Source organism: Oryzias latipes, chromosome 1 (genome assembly GCF_002234675.1).
Source record: "Oryzias latipes chromosome 1, ASM223467v1".
Classification (NCBI taxonomy): domain Eukaryota; kingdom Metazoa; phylum Chordata; class Actinopteri; order Beloniformes; family Adrianichthyidae; genus Oryzias; species Oryzias latipes.
The window spans coordinates 37119998-37138090 of NC_019859.2; the positions used below are offsets into that span (position 1 = coordinate 37119998).

Here is an 18093-nt window from a genome sequence, read left to right on the forward strand (position 1 = left end):
CACGTGCACAGCAGGAACCTAAAGACTCTCAATGGATCGCAGATTTCCAGAGTCACCATGGAAACGCGTGGTGAAAAAAAGAGAGGCTATATTTCAGTGAGACGGAGTCTGGGATTAATGACGGCAGTTAAGGATTATACGTCCATCACAAAGTAACACGGCTGCATCATCAGCAAAAGAAAGAGTTTCTGCTTGGAGAAAAAGAACAGACAAAGTAAATGCACGAGTTTCTGATCTTATTTTCATTGCGACGCAAATATATATAACTTATCCAACCTTAATGAATTACTTCAATTGATAACAAGTAAAAATGAGTTACATTTATTCAACCTAATTTCTTACGTCTATCCAACTCAATACAACTCAAATTTACATATTTATCTAACTAAACATCATATTACTCTATTTCAATTAACTGTTTTTCCATCTTAATTTATTGTAATTCTTGAACTCTCATATGTCAAAGTTTGAGCCGGCAGAAATGCTCATTTGTATGACAATAAAATGATTGAAACAAAATGGATTTGCAACATGATGTCATTTAACCATTTCTCTGAATTTATCATTACATCACAAAACACTAGTGGTGCTAAATATCCTCATCCTCCTCTTCCTCCCTTTCACTCATGGTGCAGAAAGAATTAAACATAACAGAGTAAAACAACTCGGCAAAACACAGTAAAACAGCTAAACAACTAAGCACATTTAGACAAAAACTCACACTTAAACCCAAATCCGTCCAGACAGGCAAAGGGAATGGTATCCCACAATTCCTTGTGGTGCCAGGAATTAATTGAATTAATTTGACTGAAAGTGAAATAACTGTCTGAAAACTATGTGTTACTTTTAAGCTGACTTAACTAAAAAAATTATTTATCTTAACTGAAGCAAATATGGCCTGCACGGTGGCGCAGTGGTTAGCGCTCTTGCCTCACAGCAAGAAGGCCCCCGGTTCAAGTCCCAGCTGGGGGACATGAATCAGAACATCAATGGGGCCCTTTCTGTGTGGAGTTTGCACAAAAACATGCTTCATAGGTTAATTGGTCACTCTAAATTGTCCATAGGTGCGAGTGCGAGCATTCTACCCTGCGACAGACTGGTGTCCAGGGTGTCCCCTGCCTTCGCCCACAAGTGGCCAGGATAGGCTCCAGCAGCCCTGTCACCCCGTAAGGGAAAAGCGGAATAGAAAATGAATGAAGCAAATAATTAAGTTAGATCAAAGTATAAAGTTTCTCTTTCCAACATCCATATGTGGTCTTATCACCCTCTCACGGTGGAAAAAGTATTATCTGAGCTTCTTCATCCACTAAATCATCTTCAAATGGACACGCCATGCTGCTTCACCTCTCTGAAAACAAACTAACCTTCAACTAAACCTGCTCCAGACCAGGTTATGTTCAGAGCATGAGTTGCCATGGCAACTTGACCTACCCTGAAACATACCTCCATTTCTGGAACTGAAAGCTGAGGTTATCAACTTCCTTAGTCTCAAACTTACCGTGGGAGCTAGCATAACCTGCTTTCTGGAATACCCCCCAGCTGTTGATGGCAGTGTGCTTGTGGTCATTGGGAGACGGAAATGTAGGACTTCAGGGGCCTGTTTCAGAAAGGAGGTTCAACCAACTCTGAGGTTAAACTTGAACTCTGAGTTGGTCAATCGAGAGCTTAACAACTCTGAGTTTTCTGTTTCAGAGAAGCTGATCCGAGTTAGATCAATCAACTCTGAGTGGACTGATTCGGAGTTTAGCGTGCGCACCGCGACTATAAGAAGCCATTTTTAATGGAGCGCAGATATTACGAGTCACCATGGTAACCGTGGAAAAAAAGAGGTCTGCGTATTTTTCTCCAGCTGAACTTGACGTGCTGCTGCAGAGTTACAGTCAATATGAGCACATATTCCAGAAGAAAAGCAACACCGCTGCATCTGCAAAACAGAGACAGTTAGCGTGGAAAACATAGCTGCTCAAGTTAATGCCTAAGTTTGCATTTAAATCATTGGTATAAAATATTGGCTGCAATAACTTTTTAAATAGCGTAAGGTGTGAAATAAAAAATGGGGATATTTAGGTGTACTTTTGAAGTGTTATTCCTGGTGTAATTGCATGAAATGCTGCATAGTGTACAGAACCAATCTGGGGGGAAAATGCATTTAACGTCGGTAATGTTTAGAGGACTTTTCTGTTAACCTTCCCCTCTTGCAAACGTTGGTCAGTTTAATATTAATCCATGCAATTGTGTTTTTAAAAGTGAACTTTTGTCTACCCTTGTATTGATCAAGTGGTAAAGGTTTATATGGGATTAAGAAAGTAAGCAGTGCTAGCAAATTGTGTTTCCAAAAAGTAATTGTTACATTAATCTAATCCAATGTCCCTGATTTCATTTTCATGTAGATGCAATCCTGCAGGAATTAAAAGAACATGGCAGCAGCTAAAAATGAAGTATAAAAACATAATTCAATCAGGTCAAATGTGAGCATGTCATGGATGTAGGCTTTGTTGACAATATTTGACATATGAAACATCTACATAGCAATACATATCTAATGTTGTTTTCATTCTGTATATGTAATTGACTGCAACGAAAAACGGTAACGCTCAAACAAAAACGTATGGGGAAATGACAAAAAAATCAAGTCTAGGTCTCAAAATCCTCGCATGAGGTAAATGTAATTCTCTACGAATTAATGCAGCCTCCTCGTCTATTGGGTCCTCCAAAAGAACAAGCCATTCTTGTCACTTAGACCGTCTCTGTGTGACGGACATTTGGGCAATGAAGGTTAAAGCGAAAAATACCGCTTCGTCTTTAAAAAGGGGAGGGGACCGGCAGAAACCTTGAGTTTAGAGGATAAAACCTGCTCCCGACCAGGTTAGGTTCACAGCATAAGTAACCATGGACACTGACTCCGAGTAGAAGTTACCTCTCTTTCAGAAACGGGTTTGACTTACTCTGCTTTCTCAGGTTTAACAAACCTCCCATTCTGAAACGGAAAACCCAGGGTTTCCCTGATTTCAGGGTTAACGCACTCAGAGTTTACACTTAACCTCCTTTCTGAAACAGGCCCCAGAAGATGAACCCTGACTGAAGGAACTCTGACAGGAAACTGGCAGGTTGGCCATTATGATGACAAGAAGATCACCTGTGTGTTTAAGGGTTTATTCAGACTGGGAGAACCATTTGTTCTGGACTCAGTCCGCTTAATTCGGTCCAGATCGAGTCCTAAAACTTGGATTTAGTCTGTATTCAGACAGCCGTCAAGCAGCACTTCCTGTTTCACACAAAAGCTTTTGAACAAAACACGGTGACTGAAGATCTCTTCACTCATTGGTCAGGAACTATGAGGGCGGGGCAAAGCAACTGTTTCGTTCCTTTTCTTTTGTGTTTTGGTTCTCTTTTTGTTCTGTCATGTTTTGAGTTCAGTTTCCTGTTTTATTTTGAAAGGTTTCCTGTTTTGTATCGTGGTTTGGAGTTTTACTTTGGTCCCCATCTGCTCTGGTTGTTTCCACCTGTGTCTCGTCTGTCTATGCAGGTCCTGTCTTTCCCTTCCTCCTGTGCTGCTCCAGAGTTTTGCTGTTCCCCTTTTCGAGTGTTTCGAGTTTCCGACTTTCTAGTTTCTGGTTTAATAAAATAAAAGGACAGGACTTCCATAACTTCTGCCTCCAGCTGCTGTCACGATGGGGGGGGGGGGGGGGGTATGGAAGTCCTGCGCTTTTATTTCATTCAAACTTGAGATTTCTCTGACCAATTCTGAACGTCTGTGTCAACGTCTGGTTCAACACTTGTTACTTTGGTCCGGTGGAGGCGTGCCGCACAGCGGTTACCGAGGGGACGGCGGCTCTGAAGGTTCGCTGATACGAGTTTCTGACGTGTTGGGAAAACAGTGAGAAGTGATGTGGATCACATTAAAGTTGTTTTAATGAGCCTCCATCCATCCGACCACATTTCAGTCAGTTGCTGTCTCATGGTTGTGGTTGCTTCCTCTCTGCTCTGTTTACATCCCATAATGCCCAGCTACGGTGGCCGTTTAGGTCCAGTTGTTCTGCTCCGAGGTCGGATTGTATTCAGACTGAGGAAACTCGAAGGGAACCGAAGCTAAGTCCGACTGGAAACGAATCGAGACCACCTCCAAAGACGGGTCAGAGAGCGGGTCCCGGTCCTGGATCAGGGTCCGTTTGGGTGGATTCAGACTAAAACTTGTTCTGGATTATCAGGGGAAACAAACTCTGGTCCACTTTAAGAGAACTAAATGTGTCCGTCTGAATCCAACCTTTGAGACCAGAAGACGGCGAGGCCTCTGGACTGGAAGCAGCTCAACATGCTGGATGATGGAGCGATGGAAAGAGGAAGGGAGGAGTGAAGAAAGAGTTTAGAGACTCGTTTGGAGCAAAAGGAAGGATGAGTCTGAAGCTGAGATTCTGAACGGAGGAGGAGGAGATGGACCAGAGAGACCCCAGCCGGGGACGAGGAAAGGAGGGAGGAGTCAGAACGGATGGAGGTGGACTTCACTGAAACAGATGCAGTGGAGACATTTTCCAGAACATAACATAAAGAGACAAGAACGAGGGAAGGGGGGAGCATCTTGATGAGACTACATCTGGCTCTGGTGTTGAGGAAGATGAAGATGAAGAGGACAGAAACCGGAGTTGTGGAAGCTGAAACAGGAAGAGAGCTTGGTGGCCTTTATGGAGGTTCCTGCAGATGATTGGAGGAGGAAGGAACGTTGTGTTATGAAGACGTTCAGGAGTGTGAGAAGAAAAGGAAACGACGGGGACGCCGAGAGGACAGAAGGAGGTTATGAAGGTCAGACAAAGGACGGATGAGGACAGATGGAAGAGGATGAAGGACACAGATGGAAACAGGTTCAAGGAGGGAGGTGGAAGGAGAACGTTCAGGATGGCGTGAGGACGACGTGAAAGACGTGGTAGAGGATGAAGAGTTGCTGACATCACACCTGTGGACGTCTGGGAGAGTTTGGCTAAACCAGATCATGGAGAGGGAGGAGGGAGGGTCTGCTGACACTTTTAGAGAGCGACAATACAACGGACGGGTCACACAATGGGGCGGCATGGTGGTGTAATGGTTAGCACTCTCACAGCACAAAGTCCCTGGTTCAAATCCCAGCGGGATTCTTAGCATGTTCTCTTCCTTCATGTGTGGCTTTCTCCTCAAAAACATGATTCCTATGTAATCGGTGACTGAACTGCCCCTCAGGGTAAAAGGGTTTGCCCTTAGACAGACGGGGGACCTGCTCAGGGGGGCTCCTGCCTTTGCCCAACAGTAGCTGGGATAGGCTCCAGCAACTCAGTCACCCTGAAAGGGATTCAGCGGGTTCTGAAGGAGGGGGGGCTGTGGTGACCCATGAAGGGAGCAACCAAAGGCAAAGGAGAAGAGAAGCTACTGTGCTGAAGTGCCATGAGGCCATAACAGACCCGGTCTCTGGGTGGCTCTGCAGAGGACTGGCAAACCATCCATGGGGGGCAGTGGTGCAGAGGTAGAGAGGTCGACCTCAGTTCCCGCCCTGAACCCAACATGGGTCCGTGTGGTTAAAGGTCGGCGCCAGTGTTTGGCAGCAGAGCCGCCATCAGCGTGTGAAAGTATCCACGTTGTGACAGTACAGTCATGTAGAAATACATGTTTTAGCATTTATCCACCAGGGGAACCCCCCCCCCCCCCCACCACCAACGGTGTCTGGGTTCCTGTCATGACAAGAACTAAGCAAGTTGATAAAATGGAACCACTGAGCCTTAAATGTTTCAATGTCAATTTGAATATTTATATATATATATTTATATATATTTTATTTGAATATAAATATATTCAAAACACTAATATTTTTCCTGGCCATCTTTGTTAAAAGAGCTAAAGGTTTTGGTTTGATCGGTGACCTCGCCTCCATCCATCAGAAACTCCATCTGACCCTCGACACTGAACCGGAATTTATGGAAGCAGGAAATGGATGGATGGAATAATTCCAAATAAATGTGTGAACTTGATTGTGGTGAAATAATCAAAGCTCTTTTAATTACAACCACTGAGTGTTACATTGTAATGTGCAATAATGATTACTGAAATGTTTAAATTACAATCAATAAGCTATTGATTTTATTTACTTGATCTGCAATGTGTAGCAATAATTACTAGTTTGATGTTATCATGTGTTCTAATGATAATCAATTATTATTACATATCGGTACAGTTACTGTTTACTGAAATCATGAATGAATGTTTTCTGAAGATCATCAATCATTTCTAGGCACTGGATTTTGTTTCTTGAAGAGAATCTATCTGATCAGAACCGGATTTAAAACTCTGTAAAACTATCACATAAATGAACTCAGTAGGGGTGGGGTTATATAAGCTTGCTTCTTCCCACTCCTTTTCAAGCAATAAATCAAACTATACTTATACTTCAGTTAATGATCACTGTATTTAATTAAGCATATATGATTTAAGTGACATTTCTGTTTTGTTTTCTGTCATTTTAATCTATGCATTTCATCATTTTTGTAATGAGTTTGATAAATATGTGTGAATTCTTTATTGCTTTGACTACAATGCTTGAAATAAATCAATAAAATCGAATCAAATCAAAAATCATGGTTATTAAATGGGAATAAATGAATCCAAATGAAACAAGAAATGTTGAGAAACGTGATCTGAAGAACTTCAGGAATCAGCCAATGATGGGAACCGTTTCCGACAAACATCACATTCCCATCAGAAACGGCTGTGAAAGGCAAAGATGCTCTGAGGCTTCAACAAGGACAGGAAGTCTAGCAGCATCTTTCCTGCCCCCCCACCCCCACCCCCCCACCCAGAACATCATGCTATCAAGACAATGAAGAGCTGAACATTAATGACAGGAGAATCATTAATGACGGGAATCAAGTCAACAATCTGTTTCCAACATTAGATGACATAAAGCAAAATGGATCAAACAGCTGCTAACTCCATCCACAGCACTGTGCTCAAGAACCTGAGAATGAGAAGAATGATGTGGATTTGGTCCAATGAAGGAATTACATCGGATGTGTGCAGATCTGAAACTAAAAGGCCAACAGAAGCTGAAGTGACTGCAGGTTCTAGGGTTTAAGAAGCTTCAACAAACCTGCTTCTTCCACAGCATGGAGGGAGAGGAGGGACAAAAACAGGGGTGATTGGATTAAGACCTGAACACTGACAGTTACACGGACAGTCACACGGACAGTCACACGGACAGTCACACGGACAGTCACACGGGCAGTCACACGGGCAGTTACACGGGCAGTCACACGGACAGTTACACGGGCAGTCACACGGACAGTCACACGGGCAGTCACACGGGCAGTCACACGGGCAGTTACACGGGCAGTCACACGGGCAGTCACACGGGCAGTCACACGGGCAGTTACACGGACAGTTACACGGACAGTTACACGGGCAGTCACACGGACAGTCACACGGGCAGTCACACGGACAGTCACACGGACAGTCACACGGACAGTTACACGGGCAGTTACACGGGCAGTCACACGGACAGTGACACGGGCAGTCACACGGGCAGTTACACGGGCAGTCACACGGGCAGTCACACGGACAGTCACACGGACAGTCACATGGGCAGTTACACGGGCAGTCACACGGACAGTCACACGGGCAGTCACACAGGCAGTCACACGGGCAGTTACACGGGCAGTCACACGGACAGTCACACGGACAGTCACACGGGCAGTTACAGGGGCAGTCACACGGACAGTCACACGGGCAGTCACACGGGCAGTTACACGGGCAGTCACACGGACAGTCACACGGACAGTCACACGGACAGTTACACGGACAGTTACACGGGCAGTCACACGGACAGTCACACGGGCAGTCACACGGGCAGTTACACGGGCAGTCACACGGGCAGTTACACGGGCAGTCACACGGGCAGTCACACGGGCAGTTACACAGACAGTCACACGGACAGTTACACGGGCAGTTACACGGGCAGTCACACGGACAGTCACACGGGCAGTCACACGGGCAGTTACACGGGCAGTCACACGGGCAGTCACACGGACAGTCACACGGACAGTCACATGGGCAGTTACACGGGCAGTCACACGGACAGTCACACGGGCAGTCACACAGGCAGTCACACGGGCAGTTACACGGGCAGTCACACGGACAGTCACACGGACAGTCACACGGGCAGTTACAGGGGCAGTCACACGGACAGTCACACGGGCAGTCACACGGGCAGTTACACGGGCAGTCACACGGACAGTCACACGGACAGTCACACGGACAGTTACACGGACAGTTACACGGGCAGTCACACGGACAGTCACACGGGCAGTCACACGGGCAGTTACACGGGCAGTCACACGGGCAGTTACACGGGCAGTCACACGGGCAGTCACACGGGCAGTTACACAGACAGTCACACGGACAGTCACACGGACAGTCACACGGGCAGTCACACGGACAGTCACACGGACAGTCACACGGGCAGTTACACGGACAGTCACACGGACAGTCACACGGGCAGTTACACGGGCAGTCACACGGACCGGCACACGGACAGTCACACGGACAGTCACACGGACTGTTACACGGACAGTTACACGGGCAGTCACACGGACAGTCACACGGGCAGTTACACGGGCAGTCACACGGACCGGCACACGGACAGTCACACGGACAGTTACACGGACAGTCACACGGACAGTCACACGGACCGGCACACGGACAGTCACACGGACAGTTACACGGACAGTCACACGGACAGTCACACGGACCGGCACACGGACAGTCACACGGACAGTTACACGGACAGTCACACGGACAGTCACACGGACAGTCACACGGGCAGTTACACGGGCAGTCACACGGACAGTCACACGGACAGTCACACGGGCAGTTACACGGACAGTCACACGGACAGTCACACGGGCAGTTACACGGGCAGTCACACGGACCGGCACACGGACAGTCACACGGACAGTTACACGGACAGTCACACGGACAGTCACACGGACCGGCACACGGACAGTCACACGGACAGTTACACGGACAGTCACACGGACAGTCACACGGACAGTTACACGGACAGTCACACGGACAGTCACACGGGCAGTCACACGGACCGGCACACGGACCGGCACACGGACAGTCACACGGACAGTTACACGGGCAGTCACACGGACAGTCACACGGACCGGCACACGGACAGTCACACGGACAGTTACACGGACAGTCACACGGACAGTCACACGGACCGGCACACGGACAGTCACACGGACAGTTACACGGACAGTCACACGGACAGTCACACGGACAGTTACACGGACAGTTACACGGGCAGTCACACGGACCGGCACACGGACAGTCACACGGACAGTTACACGGACAGTCACACGGACAGTCACACGGACCGGCACACGGACAGTCACACGGACAGTCACACGGACCGGCACACGGACAGTCACACGGACAGTCACACGGACAGTTACACAGACAGTCACACGGACAGTCACACGGACAGTCACACGGATCCACAGACAAAGACTCCTCAGACACACGCGTGTCCGGGCGGAGCACCGAAGGCTACGCAGAACCACCGGAAGGCAGCAGCACCCAAGAACAGAAGGAAAGAAGAGCATTTGTCTTCTACCTTCTCATCCGGGATACACTGGCGAACGTTTTCCAGGTAAGAACTGATGTTCTCCACGTTTGTGAAGCGCAGGAGGATCTTGGCAAAGTCTTCCTCACTGATGGTGGTCATTCCTTTAGAGTAGGTCAGAAACTCGATTTCCAGCACCTCGGTCTGGAGGTTATCCATGAACCTGAGAAGCAGAGAGACGGAAAAGTGAGATGGAGACACAAAACACACATGACTGGTTGACTGCAGACGTCAGATACCTGTAGAAGTCCTCAAAGGTGAGCTCAGCTTTTCCTTTCTTCCCAAAGAAGTGCACCAGTAGTGTGGTGTCAATGGTGATGCTGTCATCTGATCGCTAACAAAGAAGCAGATGACCAAAGGGGAGCGTTCAGCCACGTGGCAGGTGGGGTCCAGCATGGCCCCCCGTGTGCCAGGCAAGAAGCAGAGCTCTACTGCACATGTGCAGCAGCGGAGCAGCAACAAACAGTCGCTGACAGCTCGCATGGTCAGAACTGCAGAAGCATCAAATGGAGGTGTGACGTCCCCCATAGACAACGCCGTACCTCCAGGTCAAATCCCTCGCCATTGCTTCCTGATACGCCCGCCGCCATGCTGAAACCGGTGGACAGGGATTGGTCCAAGTGGCTCTGAGTCATCGTATCTATGGCAACGGCAACAGTAGTTGCCACAGATACAATAAGAGCGACTCAGACCAATCACCATCGACTGGATTCCACATGGCGGCGTCTGTATCAGGAAGCAAAGGCACTTCCTGTTTGGGAACATGAGAAGGGAGGGGCTGAGCTGTCCATTGTTTTTACAGTCATGGTCAGAACCTTTCATGACGCGTGAAGAACAGTCTAGAACACAAAGAGTTCAGATCAAGAGACAACTTCAGCCTCAACAACAGACAAAGAGCTGTTTTGGTGATTTCAGGACTGTTTTTGGAACAGATCTGTCTTTGCAGTCTAGACTGGGAGGATTCCTCCTCTAGCAACACAGAAACACAAACAATCAACCACGAGCAGCATCATGCTTTCCTCCTCCACAGACACCAATGCACGGCATCAGGCCATTCCATCCATGCTGCGTGTCACACACATGTGGCATCCCGTCACGCCACACATGCTGCAGTGCTTCCAGCCAGTTCCACCTTTTTCTGTTGAGCCCTGCAGACAGCGCTGGAAGAGGTTCTGCTTCTGTGTGTTACGTCTTCACACAGCGCCACATCCTAAACATCTGAGACTCGGTCTTTGGACTGGAGGCTGCATCTAATGTCAGCTCACTGATTTCTTCTGATTTAAACTGAATAGAGCGACAAAGAGGACTTTCATGGACAGCTTTCTTTTCAATTCTGCTGCTTAACAGGTGAAAGTCAGAAAAAGGTGACTGCATCCCAGCATCAGGACCAAACCAAGGACATCCTCTCTCTTTCACTGTCCGCCATGCCTCACTCAGCCAATCAGGAGTCTTGGCCATGCTGGGAAGAAGACAGATACCAAAGTGGTAGAAATCTCAAGTCATTCTAAGAATATGGAGCATTTATGGAATCATCACCACGATGCCATTCGTGGTTCTACCTCAAGAGTAAAATCCTAAAGTCCAATGTGGAACAGGAAGAAAACGCCAAACAAGAGGAAAAAACTCAACATGCATCTTTCTGCTTCTCTGTGTTGATTAGAGCAGCAGAGTCAGAATCCAGAATTCTCCTTTCAGTGGATTCTGACACTGCTGGAGTAAAGCATCATTACATAATCAGAAAGAAGAACATCAAAACATGTAGAGATATCATATGATTGCTCAAACACACGTCTCTTTAGGACGTCTAAGGAGGGATTCCTGTTTGGATTTTCTGAACGGACACTAAACCTCCAGCTGCCTCCGCTATGGACGCACATCTGCTTCCTAGGAGGAAACGGCGTCACAGACGTGGAGCTGGATGGATCTGATTGGTGTGTGATGCAGCCAGACTTCTGCTTCCCTGGTCTGGTTTGTCTGTCTAACTGTCGGATGTGTTGTGGTGTCTTCACGCTGACACAGCGCTGACGTCCTCAGGCCTCCAGGTGGAACGCCTCCTGCTTCTGTCTGCTCCTCCTCAGCCTTCTTGTTGTTTGGGACTGAAGCTCATCAGTCATGGAGAGTGAGCTTTAACAAACAGCAGGGTGGGTTTTGGGTTTTTTTCTGGTTGTGAGTCTTTCATGCAACAGAAAATCAGAGGATGGTTTCCGTCTGACCTGTGAGGGTTTTCTGCTCTCTACTCTTTTTTGTGAATCCTTAATGTGGTTTATAGCAATAGACACATAAACCGCTTTTTCTATGACATTTGTACTGAACAGGGTGCACAATGGTGTAGCGGTTGGCGCTGTTGCCTGACAGTGACAAGGTTCAAATCCCAGCTGTAACCGTTCTGTGTGCAGTTTGCATGTTCACGTGTGGATTTCCAACAGATTTCTCATGCTGCAGGCGAACTGGATCTCCAAACTGCACTGCCCCTACCCCTCCTTCACCCAACAGTGCTGGGATAGGCTCCAGCAGCCGTCATCCTGAAAGCGGGTTCAGATGGACGGATGAGACAAACAAAAGCCTTTCTCACTGAGTTGAGTCGTGTTTGACTGGAGGAAAAGCTCTTACATCATCACTGATGAGCCCATCCGGTAAACAGCAGTCAAGGCCTGGCTTAGACGTAACTCAGTGACCTCAGAGAAAAGCAGCCGGATGGGAATGTCTTGAAGGGATGAGTGTCAGCTAAGGACAGCTGTCCGTGTGGGACGGTGTTTCTGTCTGGACGGAGTAGCTGGTGTCTCGCAGCTCGTCCTTCAGCTGCAGCAGAATTTCTCCTCTAGTGGTTCTCCCTCCGTGTTTGGGTTCTGCATTCTTCTCATAGCAAACACATCGTTCCTGGAAACGTCGGTGCATCCTTCCCGTGACAACGTGATGGTTACCCGCCTGGGAGGCACAGGCCACAGCTGGCGTGTGCGTGTTTGTCCATCTGTGTGTGTTTTTGTGTCTTTGATGGTGAGGCTGAAAACAGTCATTACTGAGGTGAAGGCGGCCCGCTCTTCCTCTCTGTGAGTAACGCTCCTTCAGTCAGCTGTCAGTCAATCACACCCTCCAGCTGTGAAAACCTTTTTTCTTCTCCTCACTTCTGTCCTTTCCCTCCATTTTCCCTGTTGTCTTGTCTTCCCTGATGTCTGCTCATCAGAACCTCCTCCAATAGTTGAAGTTTCTGCTCCTCCTCCTCCAGACAAAAGCAAAGAGTCGTCATGGTGACTCATCTGCTGAGTAAACACACGTCTACCTCCCTCTGTCCTCCTCACCTTCCTTCGGCCTGATGACTCGTGGACTCTGATAGTACCGCTTCCTCCTCTGAGTGTTTTTCTGGCATCGATGTGATCCTTAGAGGTCTGTGACGACGTCTTCAGCGGTTTTGATTAGATTAGATTAGATTTGCTTTATTGTCATTGTGCATACTACAATGAGATTTAAGCATCGCCATCAGTGCAAGAACATCAAGGAAGGGAAAAAATAATAAAAAACATCGTAATAAAAGCAAACAAACAGTATATACAAGTGTGCAAATGTAAGCTGTAAACTGTAATGAAGAGTGCCGAAATAATTGTGCAAAATTGCGTATGAAAACTGTGTGTAAACATGTCAGAAGTGCCAGAGGTGGTAATGAGGTAGAGTTGACGCTGTGGACAGAACTAAACAGGAATATGGATTTTATCTGTGCATGTGGGAATTGAGGATGGTTATTGCCTTTGGAAAGAAGCTGTTTTTTAGTCTGTTGGTTTTGCTTCTGATGCCTCTGTAGCGCCTCCCAGAGGGCAACAGGTTGAACAGGTCTGAGCCGGGGTGTGAACTGTCCTTGATGATGTTCTGAGCCCTAGTGAGACAGCGCGCGGAGTAGATGTCCGTCAGGGTGGGGAGAGGGCACCCAATGATTTTCTGAGCCGTCTCGACTCTCTGCAGTCTCTTTTTATCCGCGGCTGTGCAGCTGCCGAACCAAACAGTTATGCAGTACGTGAGCAGATCTGGATGGATGATGGTAGGAGGTCAGCAGCAGGTCGGTGCTGATGTTGTTCTTCCTCAGGAAGTGCAGACGCTGCTGAGCCTTCTTGATGGTGGCGGTGGTGTTGGCTGTCCAGGAAAGGTCTGCAGAGATGATGATGCCGAGGAACCTGTAGGTGTGGACCCTCTCCACGTGCTCCCCATTAATAAGGAGGGGGGCTGGGTCCGCGCCATGTTTCCTGAAGTCGACTGTGATCTCCCTGGTTTTGTTGGTGTTCAGGGTGAGGTTGTTCTCCGAGGACCAGGTTGTCAGCTTCAGGACTTCCTCTCTGTAGGCAGACTCCTCCCCCCTGGGAATGAGTCCAACCACCGTGGTGTCGTCAGCAAACTTGAGGATGCAGTTGTTGTTGGCCGGGCTGCAGTCGTAAGTGTAGAGGCAGTACAGCAGGGGGCTTAGCACACAGCCCTGTGGGGCGCCAATGTTCAGTGTGCAGGTGGAGGAGCGGTGGGGGCCAAGTCTCACAGTCTGTGTTCGGTTTGTGAGGAAGTTGATAATCCAATTGCATGGGGGGGGGGGGCAAGAGTGAGCAGTTTATTGCAGAGTCTGTCCGGGATTATTGTGTTAAAAGCAGAACTGTAATCCACAAAGAGCATCCGGACGTAGCTCTGCTGCTGCTCCAGGTGGTTCAGTGCGGAGTGGAGAGCCACGGCTACGGCGTCCTCTGTGGAATTGTTCTTGTGATATGCGAACTGGTGGGTGTCCAAGTCAGTGGGGAGGTGGTCTCTGATGTGTGGGAGCATCAGCCTTTCAAAGCTCTTCATAGGGCCACTGGGCGATACTCACTGAGGCTGGTGGTAGGGGACGGTTTTGGCACAGGGGTCATGGTTGCTGAGTTCAGGCAGGATGGGATTACTGCCTGGGCCAGGGAGAGGTTGAAGATGTTGGTGAAGGTGGGGGCGAGCTGGTGGGCGCACGCCCTGAGCACTTTGCCAGGTACTCCGTCGGGGCCAGCAGCCTTCTTGGGGTTCACTGCTAGGAGCCCCCGTCTGACGTCGTGCTCCTGTACAGTGAGTGGGGGTGGGTCTGGGGCCAGTGGGGGTTGGGGGTGGGTCTGGGGTGGAGGGGTGGTGTTGGGTGGTTTCATGGCGAGCAAAGAAGCAGTTAAGCTCCTCTGCTCGTGTAGATCCTTAGAGGTCTGTGAGGATGTCTTCAGCGGTTTTGTGGATCAAACCGGGTTCTGACAGCTCCAGCTTGGGTTCTGCTGGGATTCTGTCACAGATGAAAGGCCGCTCTGTGGAAACGCGCTCAGCGCCGCACGGCTACACTGTCATTACTCCAGCAGACAGCAGCCGGCCTGTCATTAGCCGCTGACGTCTCAGCTCTCAGTGATGACTGCAGATGCAGACCTTCATCATCTGCTGCTCAGGTTAGGACTGCAAGTTTCTCCATTTTTAGATTATTTTTATTTCACAGCAAAAATGTTGATTCGCCAGAGTTAGGGTTAGGGGTCAGGGGTCACCTAGCAGTCTGGTGTTTACTGAACCTCTACCTTCAGTTCATGACTACTGTGAGGTTTCTGACTCCTCCCCCTGACCTTTACCCTAGAAACATGACACGGACAAAACAGATGGGATGTTTTCTGTTTGCTTTTCCTTTTGCAATAGTGTGAATGTTTTAGAAAATCCCTTGATGTGACAAGCTACACTGCATGGAACATCCATCCATCCTACAACCATCCATCCATCATCCAACCATCTATTCATTTTCAGAACCTGCTGAATCCCTATCAGGGTCCCAGGGTTGCTGGAGCCTATCCCACCTACTGTAGGGTGAAGGAGGGGCTCCTTTCCATCACAGGGACATACAACCACTCCTATCTATGAAGCGTGTTTTTGGACTGGAGGAGGAAACTGGAGAATAAACGTGTTAAAGCAAATATTTTTCCTGTAAAGTAAGGATTACATCACACAACAGCTGCAACACGTGATGTGATGAACACACAACACTGAATGAAGAGAGCGGACACATGACGGTGGCTGGAAACCACATGATTAGTAAGTATTTCTCCAAGAAGAGAAACAAAAATCCAAAGTTTTTCAGGAACAAGAAAACAAACACAGATGACAGCAAATGTCAGCATCTGATACAGCTAGTTGTGTAGTTGTGTAGTTGTGTTTACCTCTGAAAGGTCAGAAAAGAGGACTTGACTGGCACTGCGCCTCAAAACGTCCCAGTAGCTCCGTGCCACAAACTCCTGACGGTCTTTTTTTAGCACCTGCTGGCGGCATGAGTGAACCAATGAATGAGTCATTTCTGAATATTTGTTCATTCCATGAGGAGACAGCACATCCGTCTATATGACGACTGCTGAACAAAACCACAAAAGAATATAGTCCACAAAAAAACAAACAACTTCCACTTCTTTTTCTTTCTTTGGGATCATCGTTCATTCTTCAGGTTTTAAAAGACAAAATCTAACAGGACGGCGAGTCTCTCCAGTATAATATAATTCATAACCAAAGAAAGTCCAAAGCAGAGAAAAAGTTTCTATTTGGAGGCGGTTCCATCATTTGTCACATCTGTACACGTCTAGAAGCAGCAGCTCAGTGACGTTACTGTTACATTCTGTCCGTCTGAAAACAAGAACATTTAATATTGTCCTTTAAATTTAGAAAGTTTTCATACTGAACATTCAGAACTCTTTAATATCACTAGAGGCTTGTTACCACGAAAACTCTCCAGCTACTTGAGCAAAATAAAATAAAATAAAGTGACATACATGTTAGAATAAAAATAGATAATAGAAAATATTTAGGAAATTCTGCTTTCAAAACTGTAACTTTCTGTGTCGACTTCATACTTCAGGCTCTGCTTGGTTGACCCTAAGTTGTTTTTCATGTGTCCTCAGCTGCTTGGTTGTGAATACCTGCAGACAACTTTCTGAAACGTTTCCTGAGCTGAATGCCGGGAACGCCGCTTCTCCGCTACACGTCCATCCTGCTGTGGGACGGCGTCCTGCTCCCCTCCAGCATTTGTTGTAAGTCTGCTGGTCTGGTTATTAATGACTCTGAACAATCAGAATGTGTAGTACACACTAACATGCTAGTATGAACCATCATCCTTTGGGGCAAAGGCTGTTAGACCAGGGATCGGCTCGTCGCCTCTACCAAAAATAGTACCCAGAAAGTACTGGATGGTCAGTATTTAGTACTTCATGGGATCAGATTGCTGATGCTGAAAAGCAGCCGGCTGGCAGAGACGGAGTTCTAGAAGCTGAAGATGACGACGTTTCTCCTCTGAGGAACCTTCAGTCTGAACGCAGCAGCAGAAGAGCCTTTCTCTGATGGACGCTCTGTGTTTCCTGCCGTGTCTGTTGGCTGAGCTTCATCCTAATCAAACAGGGATTTCTTAGTAAACTGAGCTCCGTATTCAGGCAGGAGAGCTTTTAACAGGTCAGGATGTTAAGCAGCAGAGGACTCACACCAAAAAGAACAGATTTCTGTGAAATATTTCAGGAATCCATACAAAGTTGTGAATAGAAAGGTTCTGCTTCTTAGAACAGAAAACTTTCCTTTCAGATCATCTGTAGCTCCTCTATTGGCTCCAAGCTTTACTGTCCTTTCACTGCATCAACAAACTAGAACAAGGATTGAAATAAAACTGCTTAAAAGACAAGTTTTGCTAAATAAAAGCAGCTTTTTCTAAGCGATGGAGCCAAACCTGTTGAACTGCAATCCTCGTGTAAAAGCTTTTTTATGGAAAGAAGCAGCTGCTTCTCTTTCTATGTCCCCTAAATGAATAAAGGCGGAGCTCCCGACCACCCACCTCGCCCTCTCTCTCTGGGGCCAAGGTTCTGGCAGTCATCTGAACGTGACCCGGTTTAGTCTGGACTTCACAGTGACACCTATTCCATCCCAACTCTGCCGGCAGCATGAGGACGGAGAGGCTGCGCCGATGGTTCAAACAGACCAAACGTCATGGAGACACTCAGCATATATGATGGGACTCGAACCCTAAACATGAGGGTACAGTGAGCAATAAGACGTGTTCACAGAAACCCTGGGAAAGAATATTTGACTTCCCGCCTCAATGAAGGCCTTTCTTTATCTCCCGGATCTCTGTCCGGTAAAAACCAAACATTTCAGTGTCAAACTCCCAGATGATGGTTGTTTCCATCAAAGCACAGCTGTAAACAGCTTAACATGGATGCATCACGCTGCACAGTAGTTTAGCCTCTGCTGAGTCAGAGACGTCTGCAGCTCGCCTCAGTCACAGCGCCTCCTGGAGGCAGCTGTGCTCATTGCCTGACTGAAAGAGTTCACGTCGGTGCATGTAACCCCCCTCACAGACGAGCTCCTGACCAGACCCAAGAAAGCAAATCTCCCCCTTAGCAGACATGCATACATACGCTGTTCATGGGGGCCACCTGGTATCCATACAGCTGCATACTCTGCAC

The 18093-nt window shown here is 47.8% G+C and overlaps 1 protein-coding gene across 8 annotated transcripts in view; it reads right to left on the bottom strand.

Moving 5' to 3' along the window:
• Nucleotides 1-18093, bottom strand: part of micu3 (mitochondrial calcium uptake family member 3) — a 45106-nt gene that overhangs the window by 6878 nt on the left and 20135 nt on the right. For 2 of the 8 annotated variants that reach the window (XM_023951880.1, XM_023951683.1), the window contains 6 exons: nucleotides 18046-18087; nucleotides 15817-15915; nucleotides 11206-11220; nucleotides 9886-9980; nucleotides 9638-9809; nucleotides 7106-7111 (listed from right to left, as the gene is read on the bottom strand). In XM_023951880.1, the coding sequence (XP_023807648.1) occupies nucleotides 7106-7111; nucleotides 9638-9809; nucleotides 9886-9980; nucleotides 11206-11220; nucleotides 15817-15915; nucleotides 18046-18087 (429 nt within the window). The remainder of the gene's footprint in view (nucleotides 1-7105; nucleotides 7112-9637; nucleotides 9810-9885; nucleotides 9981-11205; nucleotides 11221-15816; nucleotides 15916-18045; nucleotides 18088-18093) is intronic. The other 6 variants (XM_023951742.1, XM_023951776.1, XM_023951710.1 and 3 more) reach the window with 5 other exon arrangements.